Source organism: Lotus japonicus, chromosome 1, assembly GCF_012489685.1.
Source record: "Lotus japonicus ecotype B-129 chromosome 1, LjGifu_v1.2".
Classification (NCBI taxonomy): domain Eukaryota; kingdom Viridiplantae; phylum Streptophyta; class Magnoliopsida; order Fabales; family Fabaceae; genus Lotus; species Lotus japonicus.
The window spans coordinates 43,155,320-43,171,272 of record NC_080041.1 but is presented as its reverse complement, the minus strand read 5'-3'; the positions used below and the strand labels follow the sequence as shown (position 1 = coordinate 43,171,272).

General features: G+C 33.8%; 2 protein-coding genes across 4 annotated transcripts; both read right to left on the bottom strand.

Annotated features, from left to right (window-relative positions):
* Window positions 1-1,790: 1,790 nt before the first annotated feature.
* LOC130727912 (ras-related protein RAB1BV-like) lies at window positions 1,791-7,856 on the bottom strand. 3 transcript variants are annotated; one of them, XM_057579371.1, is made up of 10 exons: window positions 7,230-7,856; window positions 6,618-6,705; window positions 6,059-6,124; window positions 5,655-5,752; window positions 5,366-5,428; window positions 5,190-5,282; window positions 4,796-5,070; window positions 3,038-4,492; window positions 2,894-2,944; window positions 1,791-2,435 (listed from the first exon to the last, which is right to left on the bottom strand). In XM_057579371.1, exons 1-6 carry the CDS (start codon window positions 7,386-7,388, stop codon window positions 5,220-5,222), a joined length of 537 nt encoding a protein of 178 aa, XP_057435354.1. In that variant the 5' UTR covers window positions 7,389-7,856; the 3' UTR covers window positions 1,791-2,435; window positions 2,894-2,944; window positions 3,038-4,492; window positions 4,796-5,070; window positions 5,190-5,219. The 3 variants fall into 3 exon arrangements, with proteins under 3 accessions (XP_057435354.1, XP_057435225.1, XP_057435287.1); XM_057579242.1 differs by having other exon boundaries at window positions 1,791-2,427; XM_057579304.1 differs by lacking the exon at window positions 1,791-2,435 and having other exon boundaries at window positions 2,672-2,944; window positions 3,038-3,108; window positions 3,698-4,492.
* A 1,989-nt stretch (window positions 7,857-9,845) lies between these two features.
* Window positions 9,846-13,756, bottom strand: LOC130736233 (uncharacterized). The gene is made up of 7 exons (XM_057588078.1): window positions 13,616-13,756; window positions 13,187-13,298; window positions 13,003-13,090; window positions 12,795-12,916; window positions 12,503-12,726; window positions 10,641-10,794; window positions 9,846-9,937 (listed from the first exon to the last, which is right to left on the bottom strand). Exons 1-7 carry the CDS (start codon window positions 13,754-13,756, stop codon window positions 9,846-9,848), a joined length of 933 nt encoding a protein of 310 aa, XP_057444061.1.
* Window positions 13,757-15,953: the final 2,197 nt, after the last annotated feature.

Sequence of the window (15,953 nt, the reverse complement as noted above, 5' to 3'; positions counted from 1 at the left end):
GAACAGGCATCGAACCCTGTCGTGTTCAAACATAACCCTTCTCAACCCCTACGCAAAATTGGTGGTACCAATATGGCTAACATTCACAAAAACCTAACATTCACTTCAAATTTGAATTCCAAAGCTAAATAATATAAACGCTAAATACTAAGACAAATAAAAGGAAATATATTCCAATCTTCAAAAGAATGAAAAAAATACTTACAAATAATAGTTGAACTATTTGAATCTAATAAGTTAAAATGCTAGCCTAGCTTTACTACTAATTTAATCACAACCACCAGCTTACAAAGAATAGAAAAGTTACTTACCATTAAGTTATACGAATTTCCCTTTGTATTATGAAAATTTTGTTTACTAACAAATATTACAATGCATTAACATTTTAAAATAACCGGAACCAAAAAATATACTTAAAGAAATAACTAAACACTTAGAATTTTAAAAAATAAGTATAGGACAGAGTTATAATTAAAATTAAAATTAAAAGTTAAGGATGCAACCCTAAACAACTTAATAACAAACCGTAAGAATTAGGCAACTACAATTCCAAACACTACTTACACAAACGATTTTCAATCTATATCTATATATCTATATATATATGTAAAACACACTTGTGTCTTTGCATTAAATATCTATATGTATAAGAGACTTCATCACTGTCTTAAATACAAAGATTGAATTAATATGGTATTCTACATTAGTAAGTTGGCATGTGAGGGAGTGAGAATTAAGAAACTGAAAAAATGAAAAGGCTCAATAGTAATCTACATTAGTAAGTTGTCATGTGAGTGAGTTAGTGGAATAAAAAAACTGACAGAAACGAAAAGCCCCCAATAATGGTTAATTTTTTTGGATAGGCTCTAATAATGGTTAAATAAGTAAGTAGATGGATATATATAGTCAAAACACAATGAACATCAGTATTTATCTTTTAACGGAAGACAAAATGAACTCTTCGAAGACTTAAAATTTTCTATTTATTTATTTCTTCCCCGTTCTTCTTGAATAATGTATTGTGTTTTTTCTTTTAATGAAATGCCAATAAAATGAACTCCCAAAAAATTATACTACATGCATATCCATGAAGATGTAACAGACTCATAAAAAAAAACTAAGTATCAGTTATTGGAAAATAATGAGATTATATATGAAAGAGAAATGGGTTACTAACCCACAACCCAATGTATAGTTATTAGAAAAACTAAGTACTATATAAGAGATTATATATGAAAATAAAAACTAAGTACCAATTATTAGAAACTAAATGACCCATGTGATTACTAACCCACAACCCAATGGATCAATTAAGATTTTTATAAATAAATTAATAAATAAAATATAGAAATTCTAACTCACTTATCTTCAATGTGATTGGACGATGAGTTATTTAACTCAAACTTTCTCATGGGTCGTTTAGGCAACCCATATATGCAATCGTGTAGCAACTCTAAAAACTTAATAAAATTACAATCTTTAAAGGCCATTAAATAAATAATTATAAAATAAAATAATAAATTAAGACAGCAGTGAAGGAAATAACATGTAATGTAATGACTCTTTTTCTATTTAATGTCTTTCTTTATAAAAAATTATAATCTATAAAATCTGACAATAAAAAAATATAATTAAAAACAAACCCGTGCGTTGCACGGGTTTAATTTCTAGTATATATAAGTAAAGCACACTTGAACCATTACATTAAATACATTAGTAAAGATTGCAAGTATTATAATGCATTAAGTAATAACAAATTATCTTTGTAATAAATATATTAACTAATAAGATTGAAAACTTAAGTAAAACAATTGTATTGTCAAAAACTATTCAACTTCCTACATTAAATATTCACAAAAATACCTATATTAAATAATAATAGTGGAATTATATTTGAAAAGATATACACCTCTGTGATGAAATTTCAAGCACTACGAAAATTGATTGGAGAAGTACATGACATGGTGGCGAAATTCTGCATCACTAATCATCCAAAATAATACCAAAAACAGCACCCCTTTCTGATCGTGCTCTCATTGTGACGACAGATGGTAGGTACTTCCCCAATCTCCTTGAACAACCTAACCCTAATCCAGCTCTTTGTGACCTGACACGAAATTGACCTCACTTATGAAATGCTTAACATTGGCGAAAAATTTCAATCACGAAATCATGCATCAATCACAATCACTGGAATGAGTAATCAAAGAAACTGGCTTCTCCTTCGTCGAAATTGCAACAACTACGATTTTCATCAACTGCTCCCAAACATCAGAGAATATATAGTGAGAGAGCCTGCCAAATATGACGATCTCTGGCGAAATCAAACCGAAACCCACAGTCTTCACCTTCCACCAAACCTTCTCCAACGCAGACGGTGAGATCATCCGAAGTACGAAACTTGAAGAGGAAAACGATTGCAACACACTGTACTCCTTCAACACAAACATCATCGATTAGGCCATCGAAGGGGGAAAATGGAAAAAGAAACAGGCAATTAGGTCACGAAGGGGAAAAATGGGTCATCGAAGGGGGAAATGGGAACAGAAAACGTGGGAGCAACAGAAAAATAGTTAGTACTAAACAGTTCTCAACTGTAGTTTTGTATCTTTAGATAGAAAATATTTCAAAAATATAAATAGTAGAACCAACTTAAATTTAGGATCAGTGGTTAGCATTCCTAAGGTAAAATTAACTAAAATAAAATCTTTAACATATACTTCCTACAACCTGTATATAGGAATTGTATGTCCAAGACTCCAAGTCAAAATCATGACTGAGTTACAATTTAAATCACCAATACCAAATAGCACCTGAATGAAAGTTGTTCTCAATTTTATGATTTTTTAAAAAATCAACACAATCATGATAATATCCTAATAGATGATATTACCACTAAGCGATGGCCTGCAAAGTCCATACCAAACCAACTTTAGGCAAGTACCTGCAATTAGGCACACTTTAGTAATGAGAAACTTCCGAGTAAATCAAAGACAATTACAAAGTTAAAGACTAAACACATCACTCTAGTAGCTACCTCTAGAGTTCTCCAAAACTGACTAAATACAAAGATTTCAGATGCCAAAGCAAACAACTCGAGACATGGACCTGCAATAAGTAAATACCACAACGGTTTCATAGGAAGCTGCCAAATTCCAAAATCTTCTTACATTAGTTGAATCTTCACTCAGGAGTGTTTTGTTATTTTTCATCACACTCCCATCCTCCTTCTTTTCAAGTCCAACTTGGCACAAGTACAACAACCAAGCTAGTAAGCTACTACTCTAGCCTCTGGGACCACAAGTCTATTAATTTTCAACATGTATTTTATTTTCTGCTGGACATAGTGCTTTGAGGAAACATTTGTGTCATAGATAATCCCAAATTATGAGGTCATTGATGATTAGAGTCACCATGTGGATAAATTGTTAATTATCCTAATGATTTCTCCAGCATATACGATAAATGCTTGGGTCATAAGGTCTGCATGCATATCATCAATCATTATCATGGAAATGGATGCTGGTGATAATGAGTTCCTTACAAAGCACATCATTTATTTCCCTTTTCCCTAACCCAAATGCATGAGATGCAAGTGTCAGCTTTGAAAAATTTGCAAACGAAGATTCCAATTCCAAAAACATGATAAAAACCACAAGAATAAATAAATAAATAAACCTTGAAAAAATTAACGAACCTCAAGACCATTGAAGACGAAAGGCACATTCCATTTGGAAAGAGGAGTGGAACCAACAGAACTCCAAAAATAAAACATAGCATACCACCAGGATCTAATCTCTGGGTTCAAAGTGTCAAGTTAGGAGGATGATCAGGCCAACACCAATCATCAAAATCATTACCATGGGAATCTTTAACATAATGCATTTTAACCATGCACTTCAATTCTCATTTGCATGAGTTTGGTGTGAATTTGTCGCAGTAAAATCCATAGTGTTAATCTGTGAGGATTTAAGAAACTATGAAATAAATGCCTCTCATTTGTATACTAATATCAGGATTAAGATTTCTTAAATGAGTATTTCAGGTTCTGATTCTAGGAAGAGTTAAGTGGGGATAATAATTCCTAAAGAAGAAACACTTTGTGAGTTAAGTTTGAATCTTGGATCTACTTAACATGAGACTAAAATATGTTTCTAACGTATAAAATATAAATTGTCTCCAACTATATTATGTTCCAAAGAAGCCTCAGAAACATGGAAGATGGGTTCACATATTAAATAAGTGTGAAAAGAGGAAAAATAACTTGTTCAGTGAATAGTGACACCGGTTTGGTTGTGTGTAATTTGAACTGCAATTTCAACTTTGTCCACAATCTGGCCTCCTTTTCCACCTTCTCTTGAATTGAAAAACTAATTTCCAGGTCCTAGTCTTTCAGTATCCATAGATTTTTCTAGAAGAGGCATGACTTCAAGTTGCTCATGTTCTTTGCTAGTTTGCTAATTTAGGGGCCCAGGCTTCACTTAGAAGATTTCTGCAGCAAGCGACAAAGATACATTGATAACAATGAATAAGTGAGATGCTAAATCATTGGGGAAAAAATCAGCAGTGACTAACTAACTGCAAGAAAAATCAACAGCAGTGACTAACTTTCTGTGAGTATTTTGAGCAAAGCTAAGTAGGCTTTAGTTTCAAAGAATAATTTCTCTCTTAGTAAGGTGAAAAGAAAACACAAATGGAAAGAAAGAAATGACATGATACCTACAATATCAGAAAAAAGCTCTCACAAGATTGCCAAAACTTTTTTTACCAAAGATTACTAAAAACATACAGTTACCTGCAACTTATTTACTTGGCTTTCTAGATGTGTAATTCGGAGCAGCAGCATCTTTGATAATAATCTTCTTGGCACCACATGTATCAAACAAAAATTAATACCTCAGCCCCAAATTCAAATGCAAGCAAAATACCTCAACCATCTTTGAGGTTTGTTTAAGGAACAAAACTTTTCTGAAGGTTCTTTTCCTCTAATTCTTCACTCAGCATCAGAATAGGACAGCTTGAAAGTATCCTCTCCATCATCATTATTCTTAGCCTATTCATTAGAATCATCTGCATAATCATTATAAACTGATAAAAAATCTAGAGAGAGAGAGAGAAAGCTCAATTCATGCATACACTCATATTTCACAAGAAAAAGAAGTACAAACAATAAAGAGTTAAAAAAATACCTCAGCTCTAGAATCTATGTCTGCAAGGCTCTACTTGATGTCTCTTGTTATTGAAAAGAAAACCTCCTCCACATTCAAGTTTGTTTTTGCACTCTGCATTTGTTTTTTAATTAATATGAATATAAAAGAAATCACATAAATTAATGAAACTTATTGTCAAGCATATTGCTACTCACAGTCTCAAAGAACTTGATACCACACTCATATGCAAGAGCTTGGCCTTTGGAAGTAGGTACAACCTAAAAAAGGAACACCTTTAGTTTGTATAAATGGAGAATAACAACACAACGATAGCAGAAACCATGCAAAGAGATTGCTTGATCTCATATCAGTAAACAAATGTGGCATGAGCATGGACTCAATCATGCAGCATGGACTCAATCAAGTATCAACTAATCTCAAAGCCCGACCAACAGATATGTAATTATAAAATGTAAATAGAAAAGGACCCTGAGATGCACCTACCTTCTTACTTTCATCCATATCAGCCTTGTTTCCCACAAGTATCTTGTTTACATTGTCAGAAGCATGCTGTTCAATATTGCAAATCCAAATCTTAATATCTGAACAGAAAGAAGCAAGCTACATTGAAAATCAAAAGGCAGGAAGGCAGAATAAGCGAAGGAAATTTAACCATAAAGATATATCATTTTATCTGCCTAATTCAAATATATTAGAGAGTTATAGAATCAAAAGGGAACAATAAGAAATGGGGAAAATAAGAAGTAAATACAAATTTCTGGGTCATCCAAAGCTGAAACAAACCTACAACCCACAGACATTAGTGCCTAAATACATCAAAACACCCAAAGAATGTCACTCATTGAGATATCTTTAAACTGCAAACAAGATCAGGGAAAGGAGAGTACTGTTGAATGATGCTTCATCACTAACATAATAAACCACCAAGATAACAATGGCTCCACGGTAATAGGCTGAAACAGAATGCAACATTGTACGATGAGTTTTCGTTTCATCAAACAAATGGTGCATGCAACAAAAGTGGGATATTCATTCATAGTATTTAAAATTAGAGTCAGTAAGAGCTGAACTTGTTAGACTAAAGTAATGTGTCCTCTTTCTATAAAAGTATAAAACTGGTCCATGTGTATGTTAGATTTGAGTTACAATACTGAAAGATTTAAATCATCATTCCTTCCAAATTGTAACTTCCGTCCAAAGGAATTATTATATATGAAATTATTTCTCAAAATTTAATTTACTTCCAATGCTTATAAAAGCTAATTTTATTTCAAGGCACATTATAAATTAATCAAGTATAACACTTCAATTAACTTCTATAGGAATGCATGTGAACATATGATCATATAAGCCTATTAATTACCCATTTCCCAGTATATGAGACCAAGTTTTGACAGCTGTAAATTTTGAATTCGTAAGCAAGTTTGCTCAAGATAAAACACATACCAATCGTAATAGTTCGAAATCGCTCCTGGCCAGCAGTGTCCCTGATTTGTAACTTAATGCGCTTGCCATCAAGGTCAATGGTTCTTATCTTGAAATCAATTATGCAATACATGATTAATAGCAAGATTTTACTTTCATCACAAAAAGACAAGTTCTGGTTTTGGACAAATGCACCCTCACATATGCACATAGAGACTAAGCAATAGGATACAGACAATCTGGTACCCCAACAATGAGAAAATGTCTATACTAAAGACGAAATTTTCTTGGCGGTGCTAATCCAAATGAGTTACAACATTAATTGCTAGTTTGTTTTCTGGTTTCAGTTGAAAAAAAATAAGTTGTGGAGGCATTAAAGAATGAGATTTAATAATGAAATTAACATTTATTCTTAGCCCAATCATTAGAATCATCTGCATTTATATGCTTATATTTATTGATTGTGTGCTTGTTCTCATCTGCATTTCTCTTATTCTTACAATTCGTGATGGTGGATTTGAAAACAGGTTTCTGGTACCAGGTTTGCTAGCCCAATACTATCTACTACATACTACTACTACAAAGAACACAATACAACAAAACATTTGAACAAATAACAACAATAGTACAAACCTGTGAATCAATCAAGACAAGGTTAATGGCATAAGGCTTTGAAGAATCACCAATAGGAAACATCTCCCACTGACGAAGAACACGAACCTTAATTTTCCATGTGTCTTTTCCAGGAAATAAACAACTCAGGGGATTGAACAGACTAGTAGTGAAGGCCATAATTAAGATTTACACACAAGAGATATATCAGATATGAAGATATGTAGCAATGGAGCAAAAGCAATACCAAAATCAAACCAGGATATGAGCAAGAACAACAAACAGACCACACAACATCAGTATTTATAGACAAATACAAAGTGAGAACTCTAGGTCATTTCAAATTTCAAATTTCAAATTAAATAATTGGAAGGATGCCAGCAAGTAAATTGCTGGAACACTGCCAATACCAACCCTCTAGTACTAAGCTGACATCAAAACAGTGACCTGACAAAATTTGCTTATAATTCTTCTCTTCTACTGACAAATCAAAGTCTCTTCTACTGACAAATCAAAATTCTACTTCAACATTAAATTGTAACAATTATCATTTTGATCAAGTAAAAAAGCATGGATTCAACAAAAAAAAATTTAAAACAAACGAAATCTTGCATCAATCACAATCACTGAAAAACCCAAATCAAAGAAACTGACCTTCTCCTTCTGGAAACTACAACAACTACAATTGACCCCCAACTGCTCCCAAAAATCACAGATCACAGAATATACAGTGAGAGAGCCCTTCACCATCCACCATACTATCTCCAGCAAAGAAAGTGAGATCATCGGAAGTACAAAAACTTAAGAGCAAAAGGGCTCAACACACTGTTGGTCGGGGCAGGGGTGATCGTGGTCCCAATGATCGGTACAACATGGATGGGCGTGGACGGGGACAATTTGACAATAGGAGAGATGTTGCTTACAGAAGTAGAGGCAGAAATCGTAGCCCTGAAAGAGTTCGAACATGGGACTTCGAAAATTGAATCAACATGAGGGTTCTCTCCTTTGAACACACAACAGTTCGAACATGGTTCTGCCACAAGGAGCACAGAAGCAGGCGATTAGGTAATGGAAGGGGAAGAAGGGAAAAGAAACACGCAATCTAGGTCAGAAAGGGGGCAAATTCGCACATGAGGGGAGAGAGTGGAAGAGAAACGTGAGAGAAATGTTAGGGTGGGGCCACCAATCAGCTGCTATAAAGCAAAGGCCAAGATTGATTCAGAATAAACAAAACAATTTTAATAAACGGTCAGGATTCAAACCTTTCTTATAAATAGGGTTCTTCAAGGGATAATTTTAAGTAGTAGTAGATGCTAGCAGATACATATAGCATACTATATTATTTTGACTTGTAGTCACGCCATGAGTTACACATAAAAAGATAAAAATAATGAAACTTATAAATATTCAAGAGAGAAGCTTAAAGTACACAATATTCCTCTTTTAATAATATGTTTCTCTATTGTTGACAATACCAATTTCCTCCAAAATTTTCTCCTCAAAATAATATATGTGTCCTCTAAATGATGAACCGTGAAAGAAAACAACAATAACACAATCATTAAATTAGTTTAGCTAAAGGCAAAACATACTTCCTTGGACCTTGTTCATCTTACAGAAACTCCATAGCACAAAATGAAAAAATCATATTCTTCCCTACTTTTATAAACTCCATAACACAAAATGAAAAATCAATAGTCAATTTCCCCTTTCAATTTCAAGATCAAGCTCTCAAGTACAGAATCTTCGAGATTTAATAACCATATCTCCCGGATGCCAGATGAAAAATGTCCAAGATAGAAATATCTGAATCAAGAAAGGAGAGTCAGCATTCTCATAGTTTCTTGCAAGAAACCTGCCAATAAAATCAGACACAACCACCACACAAAAATGAGAACCCCCTTACGAACTAAATACTCAATATTGTGCATGATTTATGAACCCTAGTATATGAAATGTAAAACGAAACATATAGCTTAGTTAAAGGCGAAAAATGGTCCTCACCAATCATTTAACCAACAGTAAAATTGGAACAAAGTCTCATTTGCCAACCCCAATAATTGCATTAAATAAAAGAGTCTCAAATATTAGGAAAGACTTTTCCTTTGATAGAGATTGAGGAAATGGAAATAGTTGGAAAGATTTGGGTAAATTTTAAGGAGAAACTTACCAATGCATCATTTCACCAAACTCACTTTTTTTCACCTTGCATACAAACACAACATCACCACAAACACCTGCACCAGCCTCAACAAAACTGATTAGAAGGTGTGAAAGTCTGGTAGAGAAATACTAATTAAGAAAACAATAAAAATAAAGAGAACCTAAAAGTTTGCCTCTCCACGCCCAGTAATAGTTTCTCCATTAGAAATTCTTAAACATAAAGATGAAAACATAACGATTTCAATATGAAGTTCATCTTTCGTGGTCCGATCAATATAGTCACTCTCCACACCACAATCAGCTACACCATACAAAGGAAGAGAAGAAAAAATAATTAGAACCACATTGCTAGTCAAGGCACACTACAGTTGTACTAATGAATATAGTCTTTAATGATAATTCTTTTTGAAAAACTAAATGCACACTACAGTTGTATTGATGTACAAACTTATCTATTGTTGTTATTGGATTCTATCAGGGGATGATACACATGTCTGTCATGCCCATAATTTCCTTCTCTTCCATTATGAGCAATCTACTATGAGTCATGCCTGCTTTAGTATCATCTGAAAATCCAGGACCAAGAATAACATTAAAAAAATTAGAACCATATTCAAGGCACACTACAATTGTACTTATGAATGAGGACCCACAAAACAATAAAATACAGTCATCTTAGAATATGATTTTGAAATAAAACAATCCATCTTTGATCTCACACAGTAAAAAAAAAGGGAGTAAGTGAGTATCATGGACAGTAATTTGGAAACCTCAATATCAAGAACTTCCTTGGCTCCAAAGACGCTTGTATCTCTTACACTTGCTTTTGAGCCTATTTCAAACAGCCAAATCATCCTACAACATGAAAGAGAAGAGAATCAATGATGACATGGAGAACCAAGACTACAGATAAATGTATTTATCAAAATCTCCTATGTAAATATGGAAGCATTTAATTTAAACAAAGTAAACCTGAATTTATCAGTATAAGAAAAAGCAAAGAAAAATTGGATGGTGTTTCATCTACTTCAGCAGGGGAAATTTCATAGAAAATCAAAATAAAGTAGAAAATCGATAGCGGATCCAGGATAGAGGAAGGAAGTTTCTATAGAATTTAGTGAAGCATCACACTCCATTGCCACACATCTAGGGAAGCAAAATAATTGTGAAAGAAAGAAAAAAAATATAGCAAACTTTTTAATTCTAAAACCAACCCGTTCAATCAAACTATGCAGTAAAGAAGAAATAGTAATACCTCAGGCTCACTACCATCAGAGTAGAAAATCCTCATAGTATAGTCAGTGCCATTGATGCCAGGTAAGAAAAAGATAACCCCATCAACACCAACACCAAAGTTTCGATCACAAATCTGCACAACTTTCTCTGGACTGATCTTAGGCTCCGAAGAATCTCGATTATCAATCTATCCATAACTGATATCAAATCTGCACAGCTAGGAAATCCAGAATTCAATAGTATATCCAGAAAAATATGAGGGTGTGAGAGAGAAGCGATTCAGATTAAATAAAGAGAAACAACGAAAGTCGCACCTGAAATGAAATGCCCCAATCAAATCTGGATTTTGCATGATGACAGCCTAAATAAGAAAGAAACAGGGAAGAAGGGAATGAGAGAGCATAAACGTAAGCACTCATTTCGGTGGAAGAGCATGGGTAATGAAAAATTGGGTATAAAAGAACCCAGGATTTATGCTATCTAACGGGTCAAGCAGGGTACACAGATTGAGATTTGCTTTCTCCATGGTTGGAATTTCCTGTTCAAAAAAAATAAGTTGGTTTACATTTCCAACAATTGCTTGGGAGGAGAAAAGCCAGACGGTGATATGCAAAGTCAGGGTTTTAGTTCAAGATATTTTCAGTATAAAATCATTAAAATAAAAGTAAAACCTGAGTGGCTAAAAAATAGGCAGTCTTTTAATGAGAAAAAAAATCTAATAATGAATCTTTGAAAAATTGAGCTTTCTTCTAAACTTTTTAAATTTGAATATGTTGGTGAGTGTTCGCGGATTGGATTGGATCGGTTTTGAGGAGAAAAATCATCCGATCCGATCTCATCGGTTTTATGATTTTGTCATCCAATGGATTTTTTACTAAATTCAAATCCGAACCAATCCGATCCAATCTATAGCGGTTTGGATTGGATTGGATTGTTCGGTTTTTGTTTCACTTTTTTATACTTTGAAATTGTGTTGTATAAATTTTAAAAATATATAATATATGATAAATATAATGATACATAATTTATAACATTAATATAACATTCATAAATTATAACATAGTCAACATATTTTAAAATTATGATTATAATTGTTTACTTTGATGCATGTATATAGTAAACTTTGATGCATGTCTGATATAATCAATATATATACAATAAATATGTACTATGTAAGTGTAAATGGAATGATATATGATATATGTATAACTAAAAGTATACATATTTGTGAATGTTCGGTTTGGATTGGATTGGTTCGGTTTTGGAAATCAAATCCGAAATCCGATCCAATCCAATAAATAATTTCGGTTTTTTCAATTTTCAGTCCGTTCGGTTTTCGGTTTGATTGGATTTCGGTTTTTTTGGATCGGTTTGTCGGTTTTGTTTGGATTGGTTCGGTTATGAACACCCCTAGGTGACACCAATCACGTTTTGGTCTGCGTGAGAAACTGGAAGAAGTGTGGTTAAGAAGCATTAAAAAGGTTAATAAAAAAAACATTAAAAAAGTGTTTAGGTAAGTAAAACGTGATTGGTGTAGTGGTAGGTAGTGGGATTTAAATTTGAACTGATAATTAATGATAGATATATTATAGATTAAAAAGAATTAAAAATAAAATTAATTATATGGCTTATTACATGCTTACTCTTGAAAAATACATCAAATAGCAATTGAGCCATTCCCAAGTTTCCTAAAGTAGTAATACTAATTTCTTTTTGATTTTTTTAATTCTTCAAAAAATGGCTGAAACCACTCCCAATGGATGCCAAGTGTTAAAAGTTTCCTCCTTATAGGTTCTCTTTTATATTGTATTTAGATAAATTAAAATATTAATTGATTATAAAAGATGATCCATGATGTATATTACGTTTAATATGCAATTTTATTGTATTGTCACCGTATCAAGGGCAGGATCCTTAAGGTCAGATAGAGTTTTTCGCTCATGTAAATTCAGGAAATCATCTTCCAACGACACCTGAGAAGCATCTACAATGCGGCCAACGCCTTGTTGGGGAGATGGATTCCGCTGTGCCATGCTTTCCTTGAATTCAAGGGCAACAGGGATTGCTAGATTGAACATAATTTTGCAGCAATGAAGCCCATTTTGAAAGCTTCTTTTACCTAATGATTAACAAAGTATTATTAAACATTCAACAGCATCTAAGCAAATAATGCGTTTTAAAACATACCTTGAAATTCCTTAATTTTCCCACACATTATAACCACAACAACATTTGTAGAATCGTTTGTAGATAAAAAACGATCAATTTCATCCACGTAGTGACCCGAAAAAGAGCAAGTAAGCTCCACACTGTTTGAACGTTGAAAAAAAAATATCAAACTCAATTAAAATTATGTAGAAAACCAATAAAATTAAATAAACGAATAAATAACTACCCAAAGCTATCCAGGACAATTTGTTTCATCTTCTTCCCTCCGGCAAAGTTCCGTTGCTCACCAACACGGCTCAACAGCCCGATCACATCTAAGAAAAAAAAGATAGCACAGTTACGAATCTTTATTTTAATGGAGGGAATTTTTTTAACCCTATTCAAAATGTAAATAGTTTAGAAATCATTACCTACTAATAGCGAGACATCCAGAACACCCCCTAAAACATCATCAAACTTCACAAAATTCCAGATCGTTGCTGGAACCAAAGAATTAGATTGCAATAGTGCAATTGTTTCACCCTGAATAGTAATTTTATATTCATGTTCCGCAACCTTAAAATCTCCGGTATTATTCGCCAAAGTGAAGTTCCGGATTGCATAAACGACACCCTCCCTGATCAGCTTATCGTATTTTGTGGCAATGTGTTTGTTAACAGTAGCCTGAATTCTAGAACCCAAAGATTTTGAGAAAAAAATATAGATAAAAATTCGCAATATTTAGAAACAATTTAAAATAAGTAACACTGCAAGAATCATAGATGAAATATTTCCCAAAATTAAAAGTACCAAATATGAATGCACAATACTAAGTTAAATAAGATAATTGAAACAAAAACCTTATCATCCATGATAATCATATCGATCTTAGTTGTTTGTCCTCGAACACGAATGGTCCACAACCTTATAACCCTCACAAGAATATTCCAATTATCTCTAATCGGATTGAGGCTTGCAATTTTATCATAAACTGGAGCCATTGCAGAGTGAAAAACGTATCAACTGATTAAGCAACAATGGGGGGGAGAAAGAGATGAGTTTGAGTTGAGATGCAAAAATGCAGATTATTTATAGGAGGATGAAGTGATAAGATTCAACAAATTAATTTATGGGATTTTAATAACAATTGGGAATACCTCCCAATAATGAGTATCAATTCGGATTCCAATGTGAAGATGGACGGCTTCATAGGTTATGCATCACAACCTTTAAATTTATAATTTTCTAAGTGGTCACAATGGGTGGCAAATTATTACAATAATGTTTTTAATTATATAAAAAATAGAAGTTGATAAGTGTTAGGACTAAAAAAAAAAATTCAGAAACGAATTAATGTGGGTAGTCAATGAGCGTGAGTTTTTTCAAATTGAATTTTAAATGCTTATTTAAAAATTGAGATAACCCACCTGGATTGGCTAGTTTAATTTAACAATAATCTGGTACATTGAATCCCATGAATTGAGTATTAAACATAATCAGAATTCCAATGGAAGTTTGGCTTTGAAACAATCAAATGGAACTTAAACGTAATCAGAATTCCAAGGTCTGGACATGTCTGGCAGACAATCTGGAAGAGAGTTGAAAAAGTCTTCAAATTCCACATCAACACCTTGTTCCTTCGGAGAATTGACATACTCCTAAGTTGCGTCTGGAGAGTCCAGCTTTGTCCAAAGAAGGAAGTCATCAATGGCAATCCTCTTCTTGATTATCTCTTCCTGAAGCTCATCAGGTGGAGGAACAACAATCTCTTCTACGATTTTCATCTTCTTCAGATTCTTTACATTGAAGGCCTCTCTAGAAGCTGCGATCAGATCCTCTGTACAACCCGCTTAAATCAGATCTTCAACCAGCTTACTCTCCACAAAAATGTCAGAGAGAATTTTTCCAAAGGGAATGTAGTAAATCGCGGTCTTCTTGTCACCAGCTGTGGTTCTTGATTTCTTGATGCACTCCTTGAGATAAGTGAAGATGAAGAAGGGAAGGCACAACTTCTTTTTCTTCTTGATTGAGAAGATCATTAACTTCTAAGTAGCGTTGATGTAGTCAGAAGAAATGGACAGCCTCCTTGGGTTGATGCAAGAGAGGATGATCTTGTGCCAAACTCTCAGTTCAGGATGAAGATCAATGGACTTGTACTCTGTCTTCTTTGGCTCCCAGTTGACAAAGAGTGCCTTGTTAAGTATGGGCTTCATCTCACGAATCTCATTGCTTACATTATGGAACCGTCCTCCAACACCAAACTCCATTCCTAGAAGATGAGAAATTAATTTCTCAGAAATAACTATCTTCCTTCCCAGTACAAGTGAGACAACATGGTAGTTGTCACACTCAGAGTGTTTCCAGAATTCTTTGACTAACTTTGTGTAGATTGGCCCAGTTAGCCTTTCAAAGTAGTTACTCCAACCTTGTGCTTCCATTTCCGGTCGGATGTCGAAGTCGTTATCAGCCAGATTCTCAAAATTGACCCTGAGTTCTTTGAGAACAGTGAGTTCTCTAACCGTGAAGTTGCAATGAACAGCAGCAGTCCTCTAGGTAATTGGGATGACTTTCGCTTGGTCTACGAAGTCAATTTCCTCTTGTTGTTGATGTTCTTCATTTATGGGTTGAGAGACTTCTCTAGAAACAGATTACCCAGTGGGAAGACCAACAACCATTGTAGGAAACCTAAAGGGTCTTTCCTTTGCAGCCTTTTCTGCTTGCTCTTTAGCCATGTGCTCAGCAAAATATTCAAGTGCAGCTTGCTCTTGAGGATCGGAAGTGTTGAATTGAGACATGATGAAGGTTTGGGTTGAGAGGGATGATAAACAAAAAAGAGAAAAGAGAGAATAGGAAAACACTTAGCAGTTTGAAAATATGTGTAAGCGAGTGAAGTGATGGAAACGTGTGTGACAACGTGGATGGATAGTGATTTTGAAAAGTAACCGCTGAGTAGCTGAGAACACAATAGAAAAAGTGAAAATCAACGGTTGGAATTTAATGTGGCAATAATAAGCAATAAGTACTCATAACACGCGGTGGAGAATCAAGTAGATTTGAATCATTACAACAGAAATTCCCGAGGGGCACAAGGAACAAGGTATCAGAATAAGTCTAACACGTGTTTAATGTCTTATCACAGAAGGAATACCAATGGGTACCCACTTTCTAATTGAGTGACCTTCTGAACTAGACAACTTC

Excerpts from the sequence above, each read along its gene's own strand:
- LOC130727912 (XM_057579371.1), bottom strand. The coding sequence starts at position 7,388 with ATGGCCTTCACTACTAGTCTGTTCAATCCCCTGAGTTGTTTATTTCCT. Across the intron at positions 5,753-6,058 it reads TGATGAAGCATCATTCAACA|ATATTAAGATTTGGATTTGC; the intron begins GTACTCTCCTTT and ends CTTTCTGTTCAG. Across the intron at positions 5,429-5,654 it reads ATATGGATGAAAGTAAGAAG|GTTGTACCTACTTCCAAAGG; the intron begins GTAGGTGCATCT and ends TTCCTTTTTTAG.
- LOC130736233 (XM_057588078.1), bottom strand. The coding sequence starts at position 13,756 with ATGGCTCCAGTTTATGATAAAATTGCAAGCCTCAATCCGATTAGAGAT. Across the intron at positions 12,727-12,794 it reads GAAAATTAAGGAATTTCAAG|GTAAAAGAAGCTTTCAAAAT; the intron begins GTATGTTTTAAA and ends GTTAATCATTAG. Across the intron at positions 9,938-10,640 it reads GAGGATTTTCTACTCTGATG|ATGATACTAAAGCAGGCATG; the intron begins GTAGTGAGCCTG and ends CTGGATTTTCAG.